The 15,944-nt window shown below is 47.8% G+C and overlaps 1 protein-coding gene across 4 annotated transcripts in view; it reads left to right on the forward strand.

Moving 5' to 3' along the window:
* LLGL1 (LLGL scribble cell polarity complex component 1) overlaps positions 1-15,944 on the forward strand; it is a 99,516-nt gene that overhangs the window by 63,458 nt on the left and 20,114 nt on the right. For all 4 annotated transcript variants that reach the window (XM_036739814.1, XM_036739819.1, XM_036739828.1 and 1 more), the window contains 6 exons: positions 694-848; positions 963-1,180; positions 1,615-1,682; positions 9,170-9,323; positions 14,099-14,203; positions 15,542-15,834. In XM_036739814.1, coding sequence (XP_036595709.1) covers positions 694-848; positions 963-1,180; positions 1,615-1,682; positions 9,170-9,323; positions 14,099-14,203; positions 15,542-15,834 — 993 coding nt within the window. The remainder of the gene's footprint in view (positions 1-693; positions 849-962; positions 1,181-1,614; positions 1,683-9,169; positions 9,324-14,098; positions 14,204-15,541; positions 15,835-15,944) is intronic.

Genomic DNA, 15,944 nt, shown 5'->3' on the forward strand with positions numbered 1-15,944 from the left:
TCCTCATCTGTAAAAAGGAAGGAGTCGGACTAGATCGGGTTAACCCCATTAGCAGTCTGCTGGTGCAGTGGATAGAGTGCCGGGCCTCGAGTCAGGAAGACCCGAGTTCAAATCTGGCCTCGGACACTTCCTGGCTGTGTGACCCTGGACAAGTCACTTCACCCTCTTTGCCTCAGTTTCCTCACCTGTCAAATGAGCTGAAGAAGGAAATGGCAAACCACTCCAGTATCTCTGCTGAGAAAACTCCAAATGGGATCACGAAGAGTCAGTCACAACTGAAACAACCAAATACAAACAATGAAATCTATATACTGCTCTGAATGATGTTTTCGAATGCATAAAATGTATTTTAATATAGGATTACAAAGGAAACTGATTATATTGGAGTACAGTTTTTTTAAAAAAGACCCCTGGGGCCAGAACCCCCAGATTAGGTGATCTTTGGTTCCCTCTGGCCCAGATATTCCGTATTTCTATGGACTGGGCTTAGGAGTCAGAAAGCCCTGTGTTCGAACCCTACCTCTGATGTATTTGTGACCATAGGCAAAGTATTTTATCTCAGAGCCTTAGTCTTATGTCTGTAAAGTGGGGATGATCATGCTCACCTCAGACGGATGTTCAGCTCAGATGAGATAATGTAATTCTCGGTTATTTTTTCCCATCGCTGTCATTGCCTCCTCTCTATCTCCGCAGGAGCCACTTCATCATCTTCAGTGGGGGGATGCCTCGGGCCAGCTATGGGGACAGACACTGTGTGACGGTGCTGCAGGGCCAGACACTGGTTACTTTAGACTTCACTTCCCGGGTGATCGACTTCTTCACCGTGTACAACACAGAGCCCAAGGATGGTAGGTGCTTCGGTCCCTCTCCGTCTCTCCTTCCTTCCACAGCCCTACACTTCTTGTAACTCACCCCACCCATCCACGCCCTCCTCACACCCAGCCTCTTCTCCCAAACTGCAGAGTATGACAACCCCAGTGCCCTGGTGGTGCTGGTGGAGGAGGAGCTGGTGGTGATCGACCTGCAGACTCCTGGATGGCCCACAGTGCCAGCCCCATACCTGGCCCCGCTCCACTCTTCAGCCATCACCTGCTCCTACCATATTTCCAACGTCCCCCTCAAGCTCTGGGAGAGGATCCTAAGCGCTGGCAAGCGGCAGAGCCCCCAGCTCGCTTCTATGGTGGGTAAATTGGGGAAATGGGATGGGGGCAGTGGGAGCCCGCCTCTCTGGCATGCCCCATGTGGGAGGTGGTTTGGGGGAGGGACTCCTGTTTGGCTTTATAACCAGAGACTTTCAGGGCTAGTGTGGGTAGGACCCTGAGGTAGGGGTTTTATGGCTTTAGACCAGTCCATCGACCTTTACGGGACAGGAGGAAAGAGGAGAGAACGTTGTATACTAACATTTCTTTCTTCTTCATGTGGCTATGGCCGTCTCTCCTCTCTTTTTTACCTCTCTCTTTCTCCCTCTTCCTTCCATTCCCCCGCCCTTTTTCTTCCCTTTCCCTCTCTTCCTCTGCCTTTCCCTCCTCCTCTTTTGCCCCTCTCTTTCTTGTTTTTCTCCTCTCTTTCTTTTCTCTCTCCTCCTCTCTTCTCTCTTTTCCTCTCTCTCTCTAGAACTGGCCCATCAACGGAGGGAAGAACTTAGCTCAAGAGCCTACTCAGAGGGGACTCCTCCTGACCGGGTAGGGATGTCTGCCTCCAGACTTTTACTTTTTTATTTATTTTTATTTAATATTTTTAGTTTTCGACTTTGATTTCCATAAGATTTTGAGTTACAAATTTTCAGACATTTCCTTTTAATGTGTGTGCCGACCCTCTCTTCACCTGTCCCTCTCCTAGGGCCATGCTTTCCTCATGTTTGCGTCCCCGCTTCCCCCCGCAGGGCCTCCAGAAAGGCAGTCATTCTCAGTGAGGCACTGGGGGATCCGTTCTCCCATCCCTCATTCTGCCTCCACTTCCACTGCCAAACTGCTCCTGGGCTGGCACCTGATAGACATCCTGAGGAAAGGGGATAAGGGTGGGAGGAGGACCAGAACTATCCAGCCCAGTGTGGCCTGAGGTGCCAGGGTCTTTGGGTGAACTAACGGAATGTTCTGTGGCCTTTGTCATCCGTTAGCAGTTTCTTCCCCAACTCCCACCTCCCCTTCTTTGTTCAAGTGTGTGTGTGTGTGTGTGTGTGTGTGTGTGTGTGTGTGTGTGTGTGTGTGTGTTCAATTTTGGCAAAACCAAAGCCCTTTGGAGCCAAACACATCATATGCTTAATTCAGCTCGAGGCCTTCAGAGCGCACAAGCCTAACTTGTCAGTAGCAGCAGATGTTTGGGGGGAGGGAAGGCAGGGATGGGAAAATTCAAGACAGGGTGCCAGCTCTGCAAACAGCAACACTGGTGCCCCAGATCCACACTCATTCCCTTGCCAATTTCTTCTTCCCTCCGGAGAGCCCCAGGAAATGCTTCTTGGAGAGCAGCAGCCCCGAGGGCGCATCTTTCCAAGATCCAGAACTAGCCGTGTGGCCCCTTGGCCACGGCTGCTGGAGCCCGGTCACCGCTGTGATTTTCTTCCTGCCTCTCCTCTGTGAGATGTGATCCATCTCAGCCCCCGGGGATTGGGGGAGCAGTCGCCGGGTTGAGAGTGAGAAGCTCTGAAATCAGGCCAGGCCCCAGCCAAGGCGTTGGCTTGGGGCCGGCTGCAGACTCCCTGAGGAGGAAGCCCTGAAACAATCTAGTAAGGGGGAGAGGGAGAAAAGGGAAGTTATTAAAATAGTTACAGCCTGAGAGTCTGGAAGAAGCTTCCTCCTTCTCTTCCCTTCATGGCCCCCCCCCCCACCCAGCTGAGTGTAGCTGCCAGACCCAGCCTCTGTTTGGTGTCTGGCCAGTGCCAGCCGCTTCTTTACCTGCTGGATGCGTAAAAGGATGGGCATCCTGAGGCGCAGAGATGCCTCCCCTCAAAGCTTTGTGCAGGCTCTTTTGGAGGCCACATCATACCAGCTCTTCTGCCCTGGGCCAACAGGAGTCCAGCCAGGGTTTCTTCACTGTGACAGTCCTGCAATTCCCAAAGGCTCAAAGAAAGACCAACAAGGGAAGTCATAAGGCCGGCCAGGTGACTCGGGTTCAAGTCTCGGCTCTGCCACCAGCTAGCTTATGGTCTTGAGCAAATCACTTTAGGAGTAAGATAGGGCTAGATCAGAGGTCCTCAACCTTTTTTTGGGGGGGTCATGGAGTCCTTTTTAAGAAATTTTTTAAAATTCAATTGTATTTTTAGCTCCAAATTCTCTCTTTCCCTTCCTCTGAGATGGCTCCCATTGAGGAAGCAAGAAAAACAAAGCCTGTTTACAAACATGGATGATCAAACAAAACAAATTCCCGCCAGTCATGTAACTGTTGGGCAGTCTGGTGAAATCTATGGACCCCATCTCAAAATAATTTTTTAAAAAATTCACAACTGAAGGAAATGCTTAATTTCAGTTAGTGAAAATAAACATGTAATTTTTTTTTGTCCCATCCAAGTTCACAGACCCTCTAAAAATCTGTTCATGGGCCCCATGTTAAGAACACCTGGGCTGAATTATCTCTAAGGTCTCATCTAGATTCTTATAATAACCCCTGGGCTTAGACCCACAAACCCTGTGTGTGATTAGCAGGAAGACTGAGTGTGCGCACATGCCCATATGGGATAAGTTTGGGCTTGTGTCAGTGGCCTCTGAGAAGATATGCCAGGTTCCTGGGGCTGGCCTGGCACGAGGTAGAGCCCTCCCTAGTGCATAAAACCACAGGTTTAGTGAGTAGGGGAATTGACATGCTGTGAAGTGGTAATTGTGGGCTACCTGAACTGCATATGAGATTATCAATGGCCAGGGGAGGGGAGGTTCCAGCCTAGCCAGAGTCAGCATTACCCACTAACGTGCCAACCCCAGCAGCTGATTTCCTTTGCAGCCCTGCACTCCCACTACTTTCTCCAAAACACAGGCTGGGAGCCCTGAATTCCCAGAAGAAAACCCTTGCACGGAACCCTTTGGTCAGATGTCTGGTCTGTAGCTTATTGTAAATACGGGGCTGTTCTTAAAGTATTAGAAAGTAGAAAGATATTCCTTGATGTCCTCCTACTCTTTTCAGGTTCAGGACTGAGCGTTGGGTAGGGATTAAGTGGTAAGATTGTTCTCTGTAGCTAGGTGTTCAGAAAGAGCACTGCCCTGTTAAAAGAGCTGGGGTCTAGTTCTGCTAACTCGGTGTGTAGCGTTAAACAAGTCAGTTCCTGGGCTGCTAGGTGGTGCCGCAGTGGATGGAGTACCTGCCCTGGAGTCAGGAGGACCCGAGTTCAAATCCAGCCTCAAACACTTACTAGCTGTGTGACCCTGGGCAAGTCATTTAACCCTAATTACTCAAAAAACAAGTTAGTTATGTCTTTCAAGCCTACAAGCCTTCAACTGAGATTGGGCTAGATTTCTTTGGTCTCTTCCAGCCCACAGCATGGTGGATATAGCGGACTTGAGTCAGGGTGACCTAGGCATTCACCAGCTCTGTGATTCTGAGCCAGTCAGTCAAATTCTCAGTTTCCTTATTTGTGAAATGAATAAAACCATATGGAACAGCATAAGGCATGCAAGGTGCTTTGTAAACCTTAAATTGCTACTCAAACGTCAGCTTTTGGCAACCTTACCGAGGCCGTCCTGGACACGGATGCCGTCGACCAAGGTGGTCCAAGAGGGCGCCTCCTGCCCCCGTACCAGATACAGAGCAGGGCCTCGTTTCTTCCTTCTCCCTCTTGGCTTTTCCCCTTTGCACTGGTCTTGACCCCAAGTCCTACTTGGGCTTCAGGCTATTCCCCTTGATTAATCCAAGGGGACCTCCTGAGTGTTCCCTCCTCAAGCACGAAGAGGGATTGGTTTGAGATTTGCTCCATCTCTTAATGGCCCTTCCCCAGTCTGCTCTCACTGAAACCAGGAAACCCAGGAGACCATGCCCCTTTCACACTCTTCTTCCCACACCAGACAAAGTCGGGGCAGTCCCTCTCTGCCGTTCTGTTTCCCACCTTGGGGAATAATAGCTAGCATTTACCCAGGCCTGTGCTGGAGCTGCCTCATGAGAGCCAATTGTTAAATGTTCTGTATGAGCATCCTCAGAAATCAGCAAATGTTATAAATCAGGGCTTGATTTATTGTTTTGTTTATTATCTAGACTGAGGAAAGTGATGAGAAAATGTTAATAATACTGATTAAACTTAAAAGTGTGTCATGCATACTTTTTTCCCCCTGGAGAGCTGGTGGTTAAACATTTGCCAGCATGCTCCTGTACATGGCCCTTTAAGTGTTTTTCAAGTTTTATCTCATTCACAACCACCTTGGGAAGTCGGTACAATTCTTTTATTTATTTATATTTATTTTATATATCTATACAAATTATATATTTTATTTTGTATTTATTTTATGCATTTTTTCAGTGAGAGAACTAAAAGAGACAGATTAACTGGCTTGCCTAGGGTCGCACAGGTAGATTTTTATTGTTGTGTTGTTTCAGTCGTGTCCGACTCTTCGTGACCCCATTCAGAGTTTCCTAGAGTGGTTCGCCATTTCCTTCTCCAGCTCATTTTACAGATGAGGAAACTGAGGCAAACAGGGTTAAGTGACTGGCCCAGGGTCACCCAGCTAGGAAGTGTCTAAGGCTGGATTTGAATTCGGGTCTTTCTGACTCCAGGCTCTGTGCTCTGTTCAATGTGCCTCTTAGCCACCCCTGCACAGATAAATAGTGTCTGAGACTGAGTTTGAACTTGGGTCTTCCTGACTCCATGTTCAGCGAGCTATCCACCTTGCCGCCTGGCTGCTTTTAGCGGATCACACGATGCCCTCCCAACCAAGGCCACCTCAAAGCAATGACTAGGCAGCCCTCACCTCTATCTGATAAAGGAAAGAGGGTATATTAGAAGGGTCAGCATGTCTGGGGGTCAGGGAACTTGGGTTCTAGCTCTGGTTCTCCCGTTGATTCCTTAGGGGACTCTACCCCTGTCTGTAAAGATGGGGATACCTGTGCTGCTTCCTTCATGGGACAGTGTGAGGATCCAGTGAGGTGCTCAGGGTACGAGAATGTTTGGAAAAGGGCTCCTGCTAAACCATTGTGGTCATGTGACCTTATTTAGGGACCATTGTCTGGACACAGGGGCATCTTCACCACTGCCCATAGAAAGACCCAGAAATGACCAGTGCGGTGCCGGATCTGGCCCTTACCCAGGTTAATCATCCCTTATGTTTGTGATTCCAGTAACTGGCATTTATTATGCAGACTGCTTTACATATATTGTCTCGTGTACTATGAAGCTGGTACAACAGGTGTATTTTTTCCCCTCCTTTGGTCCAGATCTCTGACTTCATAAATGTGGGACACTGCACATGTGAATACTCGCTCAACTAATTGCTGTTTTATCATTCCAGTTGTGTCTGACTCTTTGTGACCCCTCCTGGTTTTCTTGGCAAAGATACCGGAGTGGTTTGCCATTTCCTTCTCCAGCTCGTTTGACAGTGGAAACTAAGGCAAGCTTAAGTGACTTGCCCAGGGTCACACAGCTAGGAAGTGTCTGAGGCCAGATTTGAACTCAGAAAGAAGAGTCTAGGCTTGGTACTTTATCCATGGCATCCCTTAGCAACTCTACTGGCTGCTTTGGGGACCGGAGTGATTTGTCCATGGTCACATTTCTAGAATGCCTCAGAAGAGGATTTGAACCTGGGTCTTTAATAGTGCCAAAGCCTCTGTCCGCTATGCCATGACCCCTCTCACTGAAGGTATTGTTACCTCCAGTTCACGGATGTGGAAACTGAGGCTTAGAGAAGTTAACTCAAGACTTACCCAGGACCACACAGCTAGTTAGTGTCAGAGGTGGGATTTGAGCCCAAGTCCAGCAACCTGTTCCTGTGGCCACATTGTGCGATGCACATTAAAGGCTTGCGTGTGGTGCTTTATAATTAACAAGGTGCCTTCTCCGGTCTGTGATCTCACCAGAATCTCTCAACGGCCCTGCGGAAGAGGCAGAGCAGACATCTCCATTTTACTGAGCCCAGGACCTACCCAAATTTCTAAAGTTCGTGGTAGAGCCAGGGTTCGAAGCCAGATCTCCATCCCAGTCATACCTGCCCTTCTGGCTTCCTTCATCCTTCCCGGCTCTTCCCTTCTCTGGGTCCTATGGCAAAGCCTTCCTAAGAAGAAAAGGGCTCCTCCCTGGAGCCCCCGAGGGCCTTCCCTGGGATGGGTTTATTTGGATTGTTGTTTTTATAACCGGGGCTGGTTTTTCTCCCCATCTCTTCCTGGGACCTGAAAATCCAGCCGTTCCTTGCCCCAAGGGTGAGAGAGTCTCTGCTAGTAGTCTGGATTTGAAGCCACCCTGGGGCAGGAAGAGAGGTTCTCCCGGAACTGGGGAAGTCTCAGCCTCCTACAGGAATGAACCTGCCAAGAAGTGATGTCAGCGCAGGTGACTCAGCCCCATCCCGGGAGCAGTGGAACTAATCCTCACTTCCTGTTTCCTGATTCTGGCTCCCCATGAACTCATGTGCGTTTGGATCAGTTTGAATGGAGTTCCTAACTGGTTTCCCTCCTTCCCATTTCTCCCCTCCAACCTATACCCTGGCATTTGGTAACTTCCCTGTGAAGGTGGACATTATGAGGGACATGGCCAAACCCCGCCCCCCCACCACCACCAAAAAAAGCCCTGTTACTGCAGCCAGATACCTTCTACAACTCGGGTCTGAGTTTTTTTCCTGAGTCATCCCCCTTCCCCTCCCCCTCATCTCAAGCACCTTCAGTGATGGCTCCCCATTGCCTTTGAGAGAGAAAGTCAGAATTCAGCCTGGTCTGATCTTCCCAAATCTGGGCCCACCTTAAATTTCTGGTCTTGGCCACCTGTTGCTTCTTTTGACCTCACCTTCTACGTCCCTCTCATAAGCCAGATTTGTTCCTCGGTCTTCCCCCATCTTGCCCAACTAGCAAGGTTCCGCCCAAGCCTCCTCACCTCGTGTCCTAACAAGATCCCCACTCCTCACCCCGCCAGCTACGTCAGCCATTGGCACATAGCCTGGTATGAACTGATATTTATTGACCATCCATTTCATGTCCAGCCCAGTGTTGGGACAGTAAAGTTTCGTTCCTCCCTTTCAAGAACTTATGGTCCATATGTTTACCTAATCTTATGGGTGTATGTCTCTCAAACCAGACTAAGTTCCTTGAAGGTAGGAACCATGTATTATGTTTCTTTGTTCTCTGCCCACGCCAGGGCTGGGCACGTAGTAGGTACCAGTAAATGTTTCATCATATGGCAGTCAGTCCATGCTTTTGACTCAACAGATAAGATTTCACACACAAACTTATGGAACTTATTTCCCCCAAAATCCACAAAGTCTGGCCTTTGGGATTCAGAAGGGGCTTTGAGAAGGGAAGGGAACAGTGATTTATAAAGTACCTACTATGTGCCGGGCCCTGTGCGAAGTGCTTTACAAATATCTCATTTGATCCTCACAATACCTTTATTAAGTTATTCTTCTCTCCATTTAATAGTTGAGTAGGCTGAGGCAAACAGGTTAAGTGACTTGCACAGGGTCACACAGCTAGTCAGGGTCTGAAGCAGGATTTGTGCTCAGGTTTTCTAGCGCTCTATCCACTTTGCCACCTAGGTGCCTTCAGACACATCAATGAATGTCAGTGGCAGAAGGGAGAAGCAGCTCCTTTTCTGTTGGGGGACCTCAACCATCAGGTGGGGGTCATTAAAAGCAGAGGGATCAAAGGTCTTGGAGCCACTGCCTAATGCCTCTCATCCCTCTCCTTCACTCCTCAGAAGGGACTAGATGGCTACCGTCTGCAGCTGGCTGCTATATAGGATCCTTGTGGCTTTTGCTGTCAGTTTTTAAATCCTCATCTAATTTGCTGCTAATTGGATAATTATGCCTCCTGGAAGCCCGGGAAACTCACTAAATGTGCTTTGGACTCAGCATTGAGAGACAAAAGGCTGTTTGCTCTCCAACTCCCACCTTCTATTTTGAATCCAACTTGGTAGGCCAGACCTGACGGCCTGTGGGAGTTCTAGGGCAAGGATAGCGTGTCACTTTGGGGCTAAGAACCCATTTTCCTGGTGTTCCTCCTGTTCCTTCTCTCTTAGGGAGGGCAGTGACTTATCTTTCCTTTCCCCTCCCCACCCCAGCCACGAGGATGGGACGGTACGGTTCTGGGATGCTTCAGGAGTGTCACTGAGGCCACTCTACAAACTGGGAACGGCTAACATCTTCCAGACGGACTGCGAGCATGCAGACAGCCTCAACCAGGCCAGCGAGGAGGAGTGGCCCCCTTTCCACAAGGTAACTTTGCCTTTCTCATTTCTCCCCCTTCCCTCAGCACTTGCCCCTCTCTTTCCCAGTGGAACCCCCTCCACTCTGTGCCCACTGAGGAACTGTTCCCCCCTACCCTCTTCACTTCCCTGCCACTGTGGCCCGTTGAGGGGCCAACCTTCAGAGGAAAGTTTGAGCTCAGACCCTTTGGGAGAGCTGCTCTTTCTTCTACAAGGTAATGTCTCCTTTTGCTTTTTCTTATCACTGACCTTCTAAGGGAATGATAGGGCAACTAGGGAGGTCAGCCTCCCAGAGCTAATCTGGAAGACTTTCTCTGTGAGCCAGCTTCCCAAGGATCCTGGAAGTGATCAAGAGGTTTCATGCCCTTGTTCCCAGGGCTCAATCTTCCCTGAGGACTCATCTTTCTGAGTTCAAATCTGGCCTCATACACTTACTAGCTGGGCAAGTCACTTAACACTATTTGCCTCAGTTTCCTCATCTGTCAAATGAACTGGAGAAGGAAACAGCAAACCACTCCAGTATCCTTGCTAAGAAAAACCCAAAAGGGGTCATGGAGAGTTGGACACAGCTGAAAAATGACTAAACAGCAAACAGCTTGGGACAGTGAGCCCTCCCGACCTTCCTCGTCCCTGACACTCAGCTCCCTAAGTTTAGAGTCCTTCTGAATGAAACAAGTGACAAATGTCACTTCTACCACTGTCATCATAATTAGATACCTTATTCTGGGATCTGCTCCTCTTCCCCTCTCCTTTGCCATCCTAACTGGGTGATTTATTCTGCCTCCAGTTGTCACTCATTTCAGGCCCCAGGTATGCTTTATAGGATTTATTATTCCTGAAGCATCTCCACAGAATCCTCCCTCCAGTGTCTCCCTTGTGTTTGGGGTATAATGAGGAGGCTCCACCTGTGGAACATGAATACTGGAAAGGCTTCAAGTATGGCTGGAGCAACAGATGCCCTGTTGTTTGAGGGCTAGCCTGGGTAAATGAAGAGAGGCTCATCACCAGAATTTTAAATACTATCTCTTGGATTGGTGGCACAGCCTAGAAAACGACAGAAACGATAGCCTTTGAACCTATGCTCTCCCATGTTCCGTTCTGACACGATGTCAAGTGGTTAAAAAGAGAGGGCACATTGATTTTTACACTGCCTAACAAACGTTGGTTTAGTCACGGATGCTTTAAATGTGAGATCTTTGTCCAGCAGTCAGTGGGTTGATGCACTACTGGGGACGTTGTGCTACATCCGAGTTGACTTTCTCGTTTTAAGTGAAACCAAGAGATGTATGGGAGTAGCAGTTGAATGGAAGGACCGCTTGAGAGCTCACCTCATGTGTGTAGAACCTGTATCAGCTTGCATGCCATCTTGGGCGGGAGAGGCGAGGAGAGGGAGGGAGAGAAAATTTGGAACCCCAAAACTTGTGGAACTGAGTGTTGTAAACTAAAAATAATAAATAAATTTATAAAAAAAAAAGAGCTCACCTCAGAGAAGTGAGCAGCGAACTCATGTTCAGTAAGTGCCCCAAGGTAATAAAATTCATTAGGAAGAGTGGTCAAGCATTTCCTAAGTGCCTACTCTGTGCTAAGAGTTGGAAATAAAGGCAAAAGCAGTCCCTGCCTGAAGGAGCTCAGGATCTGTTCGGGGAGACTGCGCAAACAAGATACGTTCAAGTTAAACTGGAGGTCATCTCAAAGGAAAGGCGCTAGCATGAACAGAGACTGGCTTCTTGCAGTTTGAGATTTCAGCAGAGACTTGAAGAAGCCTAGAGGTGGAGACAAGGAGGGAGAGAATCCTAAGCCTGGGGACAGCCAGTGAAAATTCAGGAAGCCACAAGATAGAGTAGGGTTGGGGAACTTGCAGCCTCAAAGTCCCATGTGGCCCTCTAGGTCCTCAGGTGACTGAAGGCCACACTTGAGGGCCTTGAGGCCACAGGTTCCCCACCCCTGAGATGGAGTGTCTTGTGTGAGAAACAGCAAAGAAGCCAGTGTTGGTGGTCTGTAGAGTCCATGGAGGGGAATTAAGGTGTAAGACTGGAAAGATGGGAAGGGGCCAAGTTATGAAGGGCTTTAAAAGTCAAACAGAGTTTTGTATTTGATCCAGGAGGTAATAAGGAGCCCCGGGAATTTATCGTGTGTGTGTGTGTGTGTGTGTGTGTGTGTGTGTGTGTGTCAGACTCAGGCTTTAGGATGAGCAATTGGACAAGACTTAAAAAGCACTGGACAGGGAAAGGATCAAAACAGCATCATAAGAAAGGAAACTGACCATTGAGACAGAAACGACTGGTGTGGGAGTTATTCCAGAATCAGCCGTGGAAGTCCAGTCCACAACCTCAGCTGGTGTGAGCCACAGTCAGAGTCAGTGCAAATTAGGAGACAAGGTAAAGATGAGAAGACATTGTATAATCCTGGCAGCTTAATCCTGGCCTGATTAAAAGGAGCCATCAAACCTTCAAAAAATTTTGCTGTGGTTGAGTCATTTTCAGTCATGTCTGACATTGTTCAGAGAAGGAGTGTATAGGTTTCGTTGTTGCCAGTTGTTTCAGTCGTGTCTGACTCTTCCTGATCCCATTTGGGGTTTTCTTGGCAGAGCTACCGGAGCGGCTTACTAATTTCTGTAGTTCGTTTTACAGATGAGAAAACTGAGGCAATCAGGGATTAAATGACTTGCCCAGAGTCACCCAACTATTAAGTGTCTGAGGGCAGATTTGAACTCAGGGAGAGAGATGAGTCTTTCTGACTTCAGACTCAGCATTTTATCCACTTTGCCATCTATCTTCAAAAACAGACAAGGTAACCAGTAAAGGCCCTGGTTGGAGAAGGAAATGGCAAACCACTCTAGGATCTTTGCCAAGAAAACCCCGAATGGGGTCATGAAGAGTCAGATATGACTGAAAGATGACTGAACAACACCAAGTGAAGAAAACTCTGGTTATAGTTTCCGCCAGTTGGAGTGGCCCGGATGAGCCATTTTGTCCTTAGGACATTCGTAGATTTAACTGGAAGGAGCAAGCATGGTACAGTGTCAAGAGGCCCTAGGTCCAAATGTAGCCATACCGTTTAACTGTGTGACCTTGTGACATTAAACCTCTCTGGCCATCAGTTTTCCCATCTGTAAATTGGGGGAGTTGGATCTTTAAGATCCCTTCCAGCTCTGTATCTATGATCTTAATGACAAAATAGACATGGATTCGAAGAGGCCTGCCAGCATTTGGATGGTAATTTATCCTCCTCAATGATAATAAGGGAACTGCTACAGCTTTGGATCACAACTCCTCAGTAACTGATGCACCATGTGCAGAACTGGATCATTGGGAGGAGTACCGGGACACACAGAAGACATCTGCATAGGAGTGGTATTTTTTAAATAATTTTTTTTTCCAATTGCACATAAAAACCATTTTTAATGATCATTTTAAAAAATGTTGAGTTCCAAATTCTCTTCCTCTCTCTACTCTCCTCTCTCTGAGACAGTAAGCAATTTGATGTAGGTTATACATGTGTAATCATGCAAAACATATTTCCATCTTATTAGGTTGTGAAAGAAAACTCAAAAAAAGTACAAAAAATAAAGCAAAAAATAGTATGCTTCAGTCTGTATTCAGAAAGCATCAGTTTTGTCTCTGGAGGTGGATAGCATTTTTCATCATGGGTCCTTTGGAATTGTCTTGGATCATTGTATTTCTGAGAGTAGCTAAGTCATTCACAGTCGATCATCATACAGACTTGCTGTTACTGTGTACAAGGTTCTCCTGGTTCTGCTTACTTTGCTTTGCATCAGTTCATGTAAGTCTTTCCAAGTTTTTCTGAAATCTACCTGCTTGTCATTTCTTATAGCAAAATAGTATTCTATTATAAACATATACCCCAATTTCTTCAGCCATTTCCCATTTGGTGGACATCTCCTCAATTTCCAATTCTTTGTCACCTCAAAAAGAGCCGCTCTAAATATTTTTGTACAAATAGGTCTCTTTCCCTTTTTTTAAAAATCTCTTTGGAATACAGACCTAAAGTGGTATCGTTGGATCGAAGGGTATGCACAGTTTTATGTATAACCCTTTGGGCATAGGTCCAAATTGCTCTCCTGAGTGGTTGCATTCGTTCACAGTTCCACCAATAGTGTACTAGTGTGAGAGGGTAGTTTTAAAGACACTCCCAGGACTGATCCTTCAGGACATTGGAAAGAGTTATGAAGATTCCAAAAGAATAGAAAAGATCATGAAAAGTTCTATTAGCCCTCTCTACACCAAAGGAAAAAAAAGGGTAACAGGAGCTGGCAACCCTGAATTACAGTCTTACCTTTTTCTTGTTTTTATAAAATATCAAAGAACAATCCCTGGGCGCATCAAAGGCATCCTTCCTGAAAAGATGAGAAGTGAACAGAAGGCTTTTGCAGACTTTCTATGGAAGACCACACCTTCGCAGTCACCAGGAGTGGTGCAGAAGATCCACTCTCTATTGTTTGTGGATTACCTTTTCTAAAAAATGATTCAGCAGAATTCAGCCTTCAAACCTCTCCACCATCGAGTGTCTTTGTGTGTGTGATCATAACAACTGCCACAAACATGAGCCTGTCTGTCTTTAAAGTTCTGCTGAGTAACCACATCTCAAGTGCAGCATGATACCGTGGCTGTAGGCATCTTTTGGGCGCTGGACAGCTGAGGGGTGAGGGGAATGCAGAGTCAGGGGCCACAAAGCCAAAGTGTTTTCCTTTAGCAGCCTGTGTGGTTTTACCTTGTTCTTCATACCTCTCCTCTGATCTCTCTTCTCCTTGATCTGTCCACTCAGGTGGGGTGTTTTGACCCCTACAGCGATGACCCCCGGCTTGGTATTCAGAAAATATCGCTGTGTAAATATACAGCCAAGATGGTGGTGGCAGGCACTGCAGGACAGGTAGGTGGTTTTCTCCCAGTGGGATCCTAGCCTGAGGTCTTAGGGTGGAGACTTTGGAAGAGGCAGGTAGAGGATCATCGGGGCTCAAGAGAGAGTAGGCTGGCCTCAGTTAGCCCTTCATTCAACATCCCTCTCAAAGACCTGCAAAGTGCCGTGAATCAGGTTCTGCTCAGTGGAGCTGCATTGCAGAGCATCTAGAATGCCTCACCCGAAGTTGGAGACCTGGTTTCAGATCCTGGCTCAGACACTTATAAGTTTTATGACCTTAGACAAGGCACTTAATCTCTCTCTTGGTCAGTTCCTTTACTAAAAATGAGGGGACTGGACTCAGTACAATTCAGTTTAATTAGATAAATATTTATTAAGCATCTACTATGTGCCAGGCACAGTGCTAAGTGCTGTAGGTAAAGGACAGTCCTTGCCTTCAAGGAGCTTACAGTCTAACGGAGGAGACAACATACAAACAGTTCTATACCAGGCAAGCTATAATTAGGATAAATAGGATATAATTAACAAAGGGAAGGCACTAGGAAGACCTGCTCGAGGAAGTGGGAAAAGGAAGCTGGGGAGGTCAGTAGTCAGAGCAGAGGAGGGAGCACATTCTAGGCCTGAGGGACAGCCGAAGAAGACGCTCAAAGCCAAGAGATGGAAGTTTCCTGTTTGTAGAACAGACAGAAGGCTGGCATCATAGGATTGAAGGGTAGGAAGGGGAGGAGGGGGCTCAGGGTGTAAAAGGCTTTGAATACCAAGCACAGCATTTTGTATTTGTACCTGGAGGCAATAGGGAGCCACTGAAGTTTATTGAGTAGAGGGTAATGGGATCAGACTTGTGTTTTAGGAAAATCTCAGTGCCTGCTAAGGAACCTTCCAGCTCTAAGTGTATGTGAATACAAAGAAGACCAAAGCATGATTCCTGCTTCCTAGGAGTCTCTAGTCCAGGAGATGAGGTGGACATGGATAATTAACAGTACCAGGCAGAGTGTGCAAAGAGTCGTCAGGGTTTGGCAAAGGGGAAGATCAAAGGAGTTTGATCAGTCAGGGTTTGGCAAAGGAGTGATTAGAGAAGGCTTTGCAGGAAGCTGGATTTGAATGGGCAGGGATTTGAGTAAGGAAGCTATTGCATAGTCCAAGCGAGAAGTGATAAAAGTGGGACCAGGAGGAGGAAGGGACAGATTCAGGAAATGTTACTAAGAAAAGCCTGATGAGCCTCAGGGGCTGACTGGAGGTGATCACAGAAACAAGGGGAAGGGGGGGGGGGGTCCAGGTTTCGAGGAAGTGGGGTGGAAGTGGTAGCGAGGAGAGATGACCTTTCACCCCCCTGTGCCTTCCCCCAACCAGGTGCTTGTCATGGAGCTGAGCGATGAGAAGTCTGAGCACCAGGTCAGCGTTGCCACCATGGACCTGTTACAGGACCGGGAAGGCTTCACCTGGAAGGGCCATGACCAGCTGAGCCCAAAGAATGGCTCCCTGGCCTTTCCCCCGGGCTTCCAGCCCATCGTGCTGGTGCAGTGCCTGCCCCCGGCTGCCGTGACAGCAGTCACCCTGCATTCCGAGTGGAACCTTGTTGCCTTTGGGACCAGCCATGGTTTTGGACTCTTTGACTATTACCGCCGGAATCCAGTGCTGGCCAGGTATGGGACCGCCGGCAAGTGGAAGGCCGCCATTCCATTGCTGAGAGTTGTTGCTGGCCCGTGCCAGCCTCCTCCTGACTGTTAGGCCCTCGGCTTTCTAGAAGAAATAC

The sequence above is a fragment of the Trichosurus vulpecula genome, chromosome 1 (genome assembly GCF_011100635.1).
Source record: "Trichosurus vulpecula isolate mTriVul1 chromosome 1, mTriVul1.pri, whole genome shotgun sequence".
Taxonomy (NCBI): domain Eukaryota; kingdom Metazoa; phylum Chordata; class Mammalia; order Diprotodontia; family Phalangeridae; genus Trichosurus; species Trichosurus vulpecula.